Source organism: Lethenteron reissneri, chromosome 21 (genome assembly GCF_015708825.2).
Source record: "Lethenteron reissneri isolate LAM-NWPU_2019-01 chromosome 21, ASM1570882v1, whole genome shotgun sequence".
Taxonomy (NCBI): domain Eukaryota; kingdom Metazoa; phylum Chordata; class Hyperoartia; order Petromyzontiformes; family Petromyzontidae; genus Lethenteron; species Lethenteron reissneri.
This window is the reverse complement of record NC_083799.1, coordinates 15,368,774-15,381,027: the sequence shown is the minus strand read 5'-3', so window position 1 is coordinate 15,381,027 and position 12,254 is coordinate 15,368,774. Positions and strand designations below refer to the sequence as shown.

The 12,254-nt window shown below is 49.4% G+C and overlaps 1 protein-coding gene across 2 annotated transcripts in view; it reads left to right on the top strand.

Annotated features, from left to right (window-relative positions):
* The first annotated feature begins 3,442 nt into the window (after positions 1–3,442).
* The window catches only part of LOC133345300 (corticotropin-releasing factor receptor 1-like), a 34,698-nt gene continuing 25,886 nt past the window's right edge, over positions 3,443–12,254 (top strand). For both annotated transcript variants that reach the window (XM_061555937.1, XM_061555935.1), the window contains exon 1: positions 3,443–4,103. In XM_061555937.1, coding sequence (XP_061411921.1) covers positions 4,035–4,103 — 69 coding nt within the window. In that variant the 5' untranslated portion in view covers positions 3,443–4,034. The remainder of the gene's footprint in view (positions 4,104–12,254) is intronic.

Sequence of the window (12,254 nt, the reverse complement as noted above, 5' to 3'; positions counted from 1 at the left end):
CACTCGGCGGCAGCATTTGTCTCATCCGGACGTGGCCACAAAGGAGATGCAGGAGGCGCGTCGCAGGAGGGCGGTGCTGGCTTCGGAGAGGGCGACTGCTTTTCACCTCGTTGGTGCGGACTTCAACGTGCTGACGGACACGAGAGAGTGGCGCAGGGTAAACGCGTGAGTCGGAGCGCGTTTGTGCCGAATGGTGTGGCCACGTTGCGCGCTTTCTGAACAATCGTAACTCATTATTAAAAAAGTATTTACTTCCTGGCTGATGTCTGTTGGAGCGTTTTTGTTATTTTTATTCGCTTGACTCCCAGACGTATGAGCAAAGAGACACTTCTATCTCTCTGGCAAGGACGCTGCGCTATTTGTGTTTGTCTATCAATCACATTTCATTCGCAAAAAAAGCTTAAGAGTATAGCGCTATTAAAATGCCCATGCTGCATATCGTTCTGGTAAAAACGGTTTTGTGTTTGGTGGGATTGAAGCCGGCTCAGATTTCCAGCGGTGGTTGGATCGACTTTAACCGTGCAAGCTGAGGCAAGGCGGCCTCACAACTTTTGGGAGGTAAATTTCGATGTAAAGCTTCCGTGACTGCAGGGATTCATATTCTTGGTTTTATCGGTAAAGTCACGTAGAAGGGAAATAATAAAATAATGAAAATAAAACAATAAAATTCTCACGACGTTTCGACTGCAACACAAGCAATCATCATCAGGTGTGAAAACTGCCTGACTGGCAGTGTCACGATTAAGGGAAATTAAATGCTCACATGAAACACAGCACATTTGCTGAATGGCTCATTACGGCGTGGTGCATGACTCGTGGAAGGCACGATTACTACTGATCAAAGGATTCTGCAGCCGGTCATTTAGAGCGCCATGTGAAGCCCTCACAACAGAGGTCGGAATACATTTTAATTATGAAAATGAAGAGCCATTTGTACGTATCTTGGACTTCTTTTCGCACCGTACGTAGCCAACCGTGCTAATCGGAGGTGCGGGGGAAGGACAACAAACTAAACGCACAATACATGCACCGCTGGATGTAAGCCTCTACTATATAATATCAGGCGTAGGATTATTCGACCACAAGTCACCATGTTGATCAGTGCAGATTGGTGGAGTAGAGGGCACCCGGGAACGATTCACGTTGGCCGTGCCGAGAATGTGAAGTCAGGTCACCGGGTTCGTAGCGCGATGCTCTAACCACTGCGCCATCACTCCACAGGGGCTCTGCTCTATTTCCCTAACACCATTCCTAGTTGTGACACAGCAGCAGCAGCAGGGGAAAGCTGTCCCTGCAACCTCATAACATTCGGCAGGCAGGAGCAGGCTATTTGTCCAGTAAATTAATCGCCTCCACGGTCACCTCCCCTCTTCCGCAAGTTTGAAATAATGTTCCATGGTTCTGTCACATCCAGACGGAGAGAGACGATAGTGGGAGGTCAAGGGGCCAGGGATGGTATCCTGCAAGAGGCATCGCCGTTGAACCTCGAAGATGAATTTTTTTAAATCTCTGCGAACAGCTTCAGCAAACATTCGGATGTCAATATTTAACGTCAATGTCCATCTCATTTGTATAAAATATTTCAATTCAATTAGCGAGGAACACAACGCTCACAGCCAACACACGCGTTCACTTCCACCCGTTAGGGCTTTGCTCTCCGGGTGAGAGGGGGGGGGGTGGTCTTGATCAAGGGTGCGTGAGTTTGGGTGCTTCGCGTGGACTGGGGTGTTCAGACCGGGTGGGTCGACTCGGTGGGGATTTTGAGACGGACAAAGCTCGCCCCAGCCGCACATCCCACCGCCGCAGTCAACAGTGGGCAGTCACACGTGCACACACACGCGCGCGCACACACACGCACGAGCACACACACGCGCACACACACGCGCGCACACACACGCGCTCACACACACACACGGCACACACACACGTGCGCACACACGCGCACACACACGCACGCACACACACACAGACGCACACACACGCACGCACACACAAGCACGCACACACACGCACGTACACACACGCGCGCCCACACACGCGCGCACACACGCACGCAAACAAAGACAAAGATCCCCCGTATAGCCTTAACAGACTGTTGAGGCAAGTGCTGTTAGCGAGCTCCTTATGAAGGCCAAAACGGTAGGTGGCCAGCGCCACGCCCGGCCGCCTTTGTCTCCCCAGTAGCGATGTTTACCTCACACCGCACCAAGTACTAATTTGAGGCTGAATCGACCAAGGGGAGGCCCAGGACCGGTTCAGATAATAGTCACCGGTGTTGGCCGTGAGCGGAAATCGAACCCGGGTCGCCGGGTACGTAGCGCAGCGTAGCGCTAACCGCTACACTATCGCTCCCCCACACACACGCAGACACGCGCACACACACACGCACACGCGCACACGCGCACACACGCACACGCGCACACGCAGACGCACACACGCGCACACGCGCGCACACACGCACACGCGCGCACACACGCAGGGCACTGCCTCCCTCGTGCTGACTCACATCACGCAAGGTCACTCCGCCGCAAAGGAGCGTTGATGAAAATGTGAATAACACTCGGCGCATTCGTCAAACAGTGAGCTTTTAGCGAGTCCAGCCCACACACGCACACACACACACGCGCACGCACGCATACATACATACACACACACGCACACATACGCACACACACATAAGCACAAACACACGCACACACACAAGTGCGCGCACACACACGCACACACGCACGCACACACGCACGCACACATTCACGCATACACACACACGCACACACACGCACACACACGAATACACGCACACACGCACACACACGCACGCATACAAGTGCGCACGCACACACACACGCACACACAAACACGCACGCACACACTCACACACGCACACGCATGCACACACACGCGCCCGCGCGCTTCCGGAGGGACCAGCGCTGCTGAATCTGCCTGTGAGCGTCTTCGTCACTTTCCTCGTCATCGGTTGCACCTCCGGCATCAATGGCTTTTAAATGCGGCGGCTTCGCGTCTCGCGATTCGCCTTGTGGGTTCTCTCGTCGTGCAGACAAAAACGAAGAAAGTCAAAGTCCCTCCTCCGTTCTCTCAAAGTGTCTCCTCCGTGCTCACACGAACATCGAGTAAAGCGCTCGTCATCACTGGTGGCATCGAAGCAATGCAGATGAGGGCAGCACATTTTCAAAATAACATTTTTTGGGGAGGGAGGGAGATGGAGAGAGAGGGTAGGGGGGGTTGAATAGATAGCAGAGGAGGAAGAGAGAGAGAGAGGCAGAGCGAGATAATGGAGGGAGAGGAGGTGGAAGGTGGAGGGGACGGGAGGGAGAGAGAGAGGTGGTGGATTCATGGGGCGGTGCGAGGGGCGGTGCGCTCCTCCTCTTCATCCCCTTACTCCCCCCCCTCTCACACAACTCCCCCACAGACCCCCCCCCCACACAAGCCACTTCCCCCTGCCCCCTCCCCTCCTGCGCCGTCATGAGCAGGGGGCTCCCGCCGCTCGTGCGTCTCCCGCGAGGAGCGCGCGCGCGGTGCCCGCGGATGCGTCAAGAGTCGCCTGGAACCAGCGCCGAGTTCGAAGAATCGCCGTGACCGGCAGCCACCATAACGATCGCAACCACGGAGCAGAACGGACCTCTGTGACCAGAAGCGCCTCGAGTCTGGGCCTCCTTAGGACCACTTCCAAGAGCAAGGGGGGTCAGAAGGAACAACCGCGAGTCTGCTCTCGACACCGAGACCACACCTGAGAACGACGGGGAACAGCTGAGTCAACAGGACCACGTGCGCGTCTGTCTGTCTGCCTGATCGAGGAGCGAGAGTGCCTGGCTCCACCTACTTGACCCGACTTTGAGCTGCACCTCGAGGACCGGCACCTGGGAGAACCAGCGGCACTCGAGTGCGGGAGCAGCAGCAGCAGTAGGAGGAGGAGAGAGCGTGGACGTGAAGCCGCTCGGGAGACAGGTGGAGCCAGGAGGAGCCGTCAGGAGCCACCTGGAGCCAGGAGGAGCCGTGAGGACCCCGGTGGGAACATGGAACGGGGTCTGTCGTCACCGCTCGGTCCCCTGAGACGTCTTCTCCTCCTCGTCCTTCTCACGCAGGTGAGATGCGATGCGGGCTCCATCATACAAAGACAAAGATCGCCCATATAGCCTTAACATACTCGAGGGGCAAGTGCTGTTAGCGAGCACCTATAAAGGGTGGAACGACGCACGAAGGGTGGGTGGCCAATACCACGCCCGGCCGCCTTTGTCTCCCTGTGGCGATGTTCACACATTACACGGGTAGTAATTTGAGGCTGTGTCGACCTAGGAGAGGCCCAGGACCAGTTCAGATAATTGTCACTGGTGTTGGCCGTGAGCGGGAATCGAACCCGGATCGCCAGGTTCGTAGCGCAGCGTGGCACTAACCGCTACACCACCGCTCTCCTACAAGCAGTGTCTCATGTGCAACATTGCCACAGAGACTCACGCTAACGTTTAGGTATGATAATTAATTAGTTAAAGTGCCTTATACTGCGGGTAAAAATGTCTCGAAGCGCTGTACAGAAAATATACAACAACACTCTCAAGACCAGATCAAATTCAATCGTAATACAGAAAGAGCTGATGATAATCATGCCAATGACAACTACATACTGGGATAAATGACTCACATAACAATACACAACTTACTGTCATATACAGCAATTTTTCATTTACAACCAAACACCATGTATAATAATACAACCACATAAATCACATTACCACACTGTCGCATGCAGCATTTTGCCATGTTTCAGCATGCTAGCATAAACAAATCGCGGGACTACATTATTTGACCACGCACAAGAGCAATGTCTTTGGAAGACAATCAATGTCACGTGCACAGCAGAACGCTGTCGGGAGGTGCAGCGGGGTGGTTCACGCACCGCTGCCGCCGTGAGCCGGCCGTGGGGACATGAGTTCGATTCCTCTCCGCGGCCAATCATCGGTAGGACTCCGCAGGACGATTTGCGAACCCACAGCCTTTCACGAGCTAAGCGGCGTGCGATGGAGTGCGGGTGGGTGGGTGGGTGGTGGAGAATGAGCCCGCAAATTCCTCCTTCACATTTTCGTATTTTCTCCGCAAGTATAATTTATTTTTTATTTTTTTGTTCGTTGTGACAACATCCCATGGTCGTCGCAGCCGCCACCACCACGCAGACTTCGTCGGAGCAGATTGACGCAGCAGCTTTTGGTTTTGACGCGAAGCAAAAACTCTGGACCGGTATCGACATCGAAGTGTCATTTGTTTTGATTTTATTCCACGTACAATAGAAATATGTATCTGGAGAGATAAAATACGAGGAGGCGTTTTGTAGGTTTGTTTGTTTTGTTACGATGGGACCACGGCAGTTTTGGAGTCTTGCTACTGGAGTTATAAATAGATGGTCGCGAGCGAGGGACGTCGATTGTAATGTTCTACACATTCCAGAAGAGCTGAAATGTGGCTTGTACAGAGTCGTATACGAGCCAGAAAAATCCCAAACCGCCAAAATTTTTAAATTGTGTTTCCTCCCCCCTCCCCCACCCAAAAAATAAACGACGGGAAGGCCGGTTGCTTTGATGGGTTCCAATCGGAGAGACAATGTCAGCACAGAGTTGCATATTGCTTAAGTCCCACGCTAAACACTGACTGTACGAACACATCATGGGACCTCCCTTGCCAGTACCAAAATATGACAAATAGGTTTCCCCCATTTTTCTGGCAACAAAACAGGTGTTAAGATGTTAAAACACCAAACTGAAACCTTTTACAAGGAATCCTGGGTGCATTAACCACAATGATTGTGGTCAGAATCAAACAAATAAACACACTGATAATATATGCATTGTCTCTAAAACTGATTGGTATTTGGAGCCTCGTCTCAAACGGTGTTAGACCAGAGGACGAGGCTCAAAAGAAAGCTGTCTCTGGTGTGGACCAATCAGTTTCAAAGACAATGCATATATTATCAGAGTAGGTTTTTTTGTTTGCATTCTGACCACAAGCATTGTGGTTAATGCAGACATGATTCCTTATAAAAGTTTTCCGGTTGGTGCTTTAACATCTTAACACCAATTTTGTTGTACGAACACATGAGAGAGAGAGAAAGAGTCATCATCAGTGAACCAAGTCATTTGCCTCCCATGGAGTGCGACGCTTAATAGGAATAGGAATCGGCCAAAAGGCCGTTTACCGGTTACTTATGCAACGTGCATGATGCCGGAGACCGTGCATCACACTCTCGCAACGACGCACCTTCATCCCAGTAAATATGCAAACGTCGGGTCAACCATCATCATCATCACGTGGTTGGAGCCGCTTGATCAACGTGGCTAAACATTACACGTTGACCGGGATATCAAAGACAAAGATCCACGTTAACCGGGAGCGGTAGCGTAGCGGTTAGCACGCTGCGCTACGAACACGGCGTGACCGGGAATGTTGGGGCAAGTGCTGTTCGCGAGCACCTATGAAGGATAGCACGGCACACGAGGGGTGGGTGGTCAACACCACGCCCGACCGCCTTTGTCTTCCCAGTGGCGATGCTTTTACACACCGCACCGGGTACTCATTTGAGGCTGAGTCGACCTAGGGGAAACCCAGGATCGGTTCAGACAATCGTCACTGGTGTTATCCGTGAGCGGAAATCGAACTCGGGTCGCCGGGTTCGTAGCGCAGCGCCGTAACCGCTACACCACCGCTCCCCACCACATCCCGAACTCTCACACGTACAACATGACTCTCGTGAGTCAATGTAACTTTCCACCAGAGATTCCAAAGGTGCATTGTTTTTTAGAGTTATTCTGGTTTGTGAGAGCAGGGGGGGTGTTTCATAGCAGAGTTGTCGTCGATCACGCCGGAGGCCACTTGTCTGCACGCGCGGTCTGTCCCACGCGTTGGCGTCACGGAAATACAATTTGTGAATCACGAGAGAGTTCATCATCATAACAACAGAAACATTGTACTGGCCGAGGAACCAACAAGTCAAATTGAACAAAGCCGATACGTGGTGCAAGAAAAGCGCTCAGTCATTGCGCATTATGCGACAAACCACCACCAGTAGTTCCTGAAGCACTGCATTGTGGTCTTCTCGTCTTTGACTGCAGTATCACTGGTGTGTCTATGCAAACCGCGTGTCCCTGTAGTCTACATGCTGGCATCACTCTGCAGGATATATTGCCTGTGCGACAAACACGACTCCACTCGTTGGTGATTGAACAAGCGTGGCTGTACACGTTATTTATTTACTCTGGGATTCACAGGGGGTAGGCGGGGTGCAATATCCAGGTGAGGTCTATTTAGGGAGGACAGCTGCTTGGGATGTAGTGCCACCTGTGCCGCATCCACAGCACGCTCGCACGGCAGACTCCAAATGCCTCAGCCGAACAAACGCAGCTGCTCTCCGGCACAGGAGGTTGCCCTGTGGAGTGGATGCCCCGAGGAGAGATTTGTCCCCTGCCGTAGGAATGTGGAATTTACAACGCTGGATCGGTCTCCCATTGGAGGGTGCAGGGAGACCGGCTGGCATGGAGACTAGGAGGCAGTGAGACAGTCATGGCAATTCTACATTTCCATGATTTTTGTAGGATGGCCTCGATCAGCTTCCCACGAAATACTACTTGTTTTATCGCGCAGAGCAAGATAATGAAGTCGAGCTGAGCCTTTCCCTGGATTTGAACTTGCAACACTCATTTTGCAAGTCAAGCTGTCTCCCCGCGAGCGCCACTATCGGAAGCAGTGGATGCTGAATATGACAGTGGAAATTGTTGCTTAACCCAAGCCAGAGTCAACGTTGATGTGCTGATCAAGTAATCCTCGAGACAATGCTCATTCTCCTGTTCACAGCTCTGAGTCAGTGGTCAAAATTCGGCAATTCGATGAAAGGGGGCGAGTCTTTTTATAGGACAATCACCTTTTTCTTACCTCACAAAGTGATACTTGTTTTATTGACCCTAGATGGATGATGGTTTGAAATGGCTTTTCACGGCATCCAAAACACACACACACAGAAAATGTATCTGGAAATTGAGGGTTTGCACTTTTAAACCTCGATTGAAAACGAATTTCTTTAGAACAGCGTTTTGTGTTTAGTTTGTTGTCCTTCCCCCGCACCTCCGATTAGCGTGGCTGGCTACGTACGGTCCGAGACTCTGCAAGAACCCATCCTGGGTCGGGCTGAGGGTTGTCCGCCGTTCCTGTACAGGCTCTCTCACTTGCCGTATTGTAATACGCAGCAGGGTATGGATAAATTGGCTGCAAACACGAACTTAGTTTGGATTGTGTTGAAGCATTTTCCTGCCGGATGCACGTACGCACGACATGGTGACCTGTCATCATTTTGTTTCTATTTGATTGAACTTAGAGCCATTGACAGATCACTGAATACACCTCCCTCCATTCGCCTGTAATAATCCCTGTGATATGTCATCGGGCTAATAGCTTCCACACCGTAAAATATGTGATTTAAAAAAAGAAATGGCAGGACGCCTGTTCTTAAAGATAATTCAGTTCCGTTTTATATTCCAGCCCAAGTACAACGGCAGCTGTGAAAGATATCGAATCATAGCAGGCAAGGAGATGGAAATTAAATTAAATCAATGAGATTTTGGCGAACAACGATTCACTGCCCCATGCCTCCACTGTCTTGATTTGATACATTCTCACAAATTGATGTTGCATGAATTTCGAGTGAAGAATCAATTCTCATTTTCATTCATTTTCACCGCACTAGTTTGCGTTCCTAATTTTGTCTCGGTCGCGTATTTTTGTCCGTGCCGCTAGCTTAAACGTAGCATCAGTGCATCATTTGCACCAATTGGAAATAATGAATTCTCTCGTGTGCGATTTGAAACGTTCATCGTGAGCATAACCCCCCCTCTAAACAAACCGATTGAGAACCAATGAATCAATGCAACATCATCGGCCTAATGAAAATACAAGCGTTGTCCTGCAAAGGGCAATTGACATTGAAATATAAGATCGTGAGTAAACAAAACTCCGTGTCTAGATGGCATGTAAAATGCGGGGTAATGGAGCTTGAACAAAATCCATTATTGAGTGGATTTAAATGGGTCTTCGTCATTGAACTATGAGAGTGAATGCAAGCTAAAGACGGTAATTGGGTTTTTGGGTTGTGTAATAAATGTGTCATGAACCCTCCTCCACCCGACGCAGCACATTCATGAAAGTGTCACGTGATTCATACGTGGCAAATTTATCACCGCATCAGCAGCACCGTCGGCGTTGTTTGTTGGATACGAATCTAACAACATTTAAAGGGCTAATGGCGTTTCGCTGGAGATGACATCCAGCATCCTCGGGTTACCAGGAGCTCACGTCTCGAGCTCTGAGCTGTTGAGATCTGTCCACGACTTAACCCAAAAAAACAATTACGAATCATAATATTGGGCGTGAAAGACTACGTGTGTATAATTAAAGGGAATCTGATGTCAGGGTTTGTTAACATTTTGGATACAGCCTGATAGATGGCGTTCATTTCTTTTACCGACATTGTGACTTTTTCCCCGTCTCGGATTTAAATAGTAGCCTGGGTCGATATTGGAACGATGTTCCAGACAATGAAAATCATTGATAATCATAAGTATTTTTTTAAAGTTCAGTCCTTCTTAATTGTATATTTGTGGGGTTTTTTTCATTTGTGCATTCTTAAATATATGTAATTCTATTTATAGCAGTCAATATATATCTAAGTATGTGCTCTCTGGCTGTCTGGGTGAAACATGGTGGTGCTACGAACTTGCCCAATCGTAGCCAGCTGACAAAAAAAAAACACTCAATAAATAAATCCGTTACTTCAGACAGTGTGAGCAGCAGAGGGGAAGCAGTGACCACCCCCCCCCCCACACACAACGCCCCTCACCGTGCGAGCAGCAGACAGAGGAAGCACTATCTTCCCTGATGGACGAGGATAAACGTTTAGCGATACAGCGTATGCAATGAAATGATTTGTCATTGCTTAATGATTCGTGACCGATTGCAGTATTCAGGTTTCTGTGGCACGTCGCAGAGGGGCTGTTGTTCTGTTTAAAATGTGTTCGGATATACCTTGCAATGTAGCAGTGCTACATTGCAAGGTTACTCATTCAGAATGTTGAGGTGGCATTAAAAGCCATCGCTTTTCTGTGTCAGGCTTATGAAAGTGACGTGCTATTGGAACGCCGCCTCTTATCTTTAACGTGCTCCCTGAGGACAACAGCTTTTGTTGTAATCGTGGTGCGTTGGTCACATTGAATCCCCACGCACCCTTCTCTGTGGTAAACTCGTACTTATCCCTGCATTTGATCTTGAACGTGGAGATTTTCGGGGAAGGCCATTCGATCCACACGGCAGAAACACATTCCTGCGGAGATAGCTGGTAGGAACGTTGGGTTGCTCGGTCAGTCAACGGCGGCGTGGTGTATTCCGCAAATATGCCTGACTATGAGGACGGGCACAAGCCGGCGTGAGTAGGTTAAACGTTGAGTTTTATAAGGGCACCACGGGGTGACCAGCCCCTCCCCACCCAGCCCCTCCCCACCCTCCCCACCCAGCCCCACCCACCCCTCCCCTCTCCACCCAGCCCCACCCCTCCCATTTTTGGATGCACGACGGACGGACACAATAATCCTCTGTGGGCTGGTGTAACCAGGAGGTTACCAGTATAACATTTGCATAGTGGAGTGGAGTGGCTGTCAAGTGGTTTGTGCACCGCACCACAATCGCGACAAGCAGAGTTCGATTCCCTGCAATGGCTACCATCATCGGTGAGTGATTATCTGAAACAATCCCCGGATTCCTCCCCCCGCCCCCACTCTCTCCACATTCACCAACCAGCACATGACCGTAATGGTGAAGTATGGTTAAACAACCCCCATGAACGACAAAGCGTGGAGACGGCTTCGTCCAGGGCTGTTCGTGTCCATGTTCAATACGTCCATACGACTGCAGCTAGACGGGAATAGAGTCCATAAATAATACAATGACTGATGTCTAATTTGTCTACAAAAAGGCCTGCACCTCCTATTAGCACGGTTGGCTACATACGATTAAAAAATTAACCCGTAAAAACAAAGTTTTTCACTATAAATCCTTTATATGCGTGGCGGCTAGAGTCCTCTCGTCCTCTGGCTTGAGATGGCTGCCACCTATGGGTCAGATGATTGCCTGCCACCATTAAGCAATTGGTAATTAAATAGAAAAAAAAATCCTAAAAAGTGTAAAATTTTGGAAATATTTTTTCACGAAAATAAATTGTCATGCACAACGAGTCTGTGTGCAAAATGTCAGCTCGATTGGATCACGGGAAGTGGGTTAAAAAACGACCGAAAGATTTGCACGGTCGTAAGCGTGCAAGCAAGCAAGCAAGTGAACTTAATATAAAGGATTTTAAAAACAATTTCAACATACATACGTCAACACATTGCTGCGAGATAGCTTCGCTTCAAATGGGAAGCATGGCCCCGCTGTAATCAAGCGGAACCATTTCACATAGCCAGGTGGTATCCGTCATGCAATCTACTACCGATGGTTGATTACAGAGTAGAGGGCATTCATACCTGGGGCGGTTATCACGGGTGGACCAGGACCGAAATGACGACTTAAATGCGTGGGCACAAACAGGTTGCAGTCATCATGGGGCCCTCTTGCCAGTGTCAAAAAATAAGAATAGGTTTTACCCTGTCTGGAAATAAAACAGTTGTATTAAGATGTTAAAACACCAAACTGAAACCTTTTGCAAGGAATCATGTCTGCATTAACCACACATCTCTGCGGTGAACATGCAAACAAAAAAACAACACAATTCTACCAGAGCATGTTTTTTGTTTGCACGCTCACCACAAGTATTGTGGTTAATGCAGAAAGATGATCCTTGCAAAAGGTTTCAGTTTGGTGTTTTAACATCTTAACACAACTCTGTTATTGCCAGAAAGGGTAAGGCCTATTCTCAGGTTACAGTTATTTTAGAAACCTCAACTTAATAACGAAAAGCTACATAGCAATGTGTCTAAAAAAGAAAGTGTTCATCGTATACATTAACTGCTCAGGACATATGATTCCCTCATCCTATATTCCTATATTGTATCTATGTCGAACTTTGTTCGCACCATCAGTAGCCAACCGTGACAAGCGGCCGGTTTCCTAATCCCATAATTCTCTACGTGTCTCAAAATTGTAATATCCGGCGCGCGCCTCTCCACGCTTCCATGCCTCCTTGTGCATCGTTCAGCTTTTGCTCCGTTTATGAA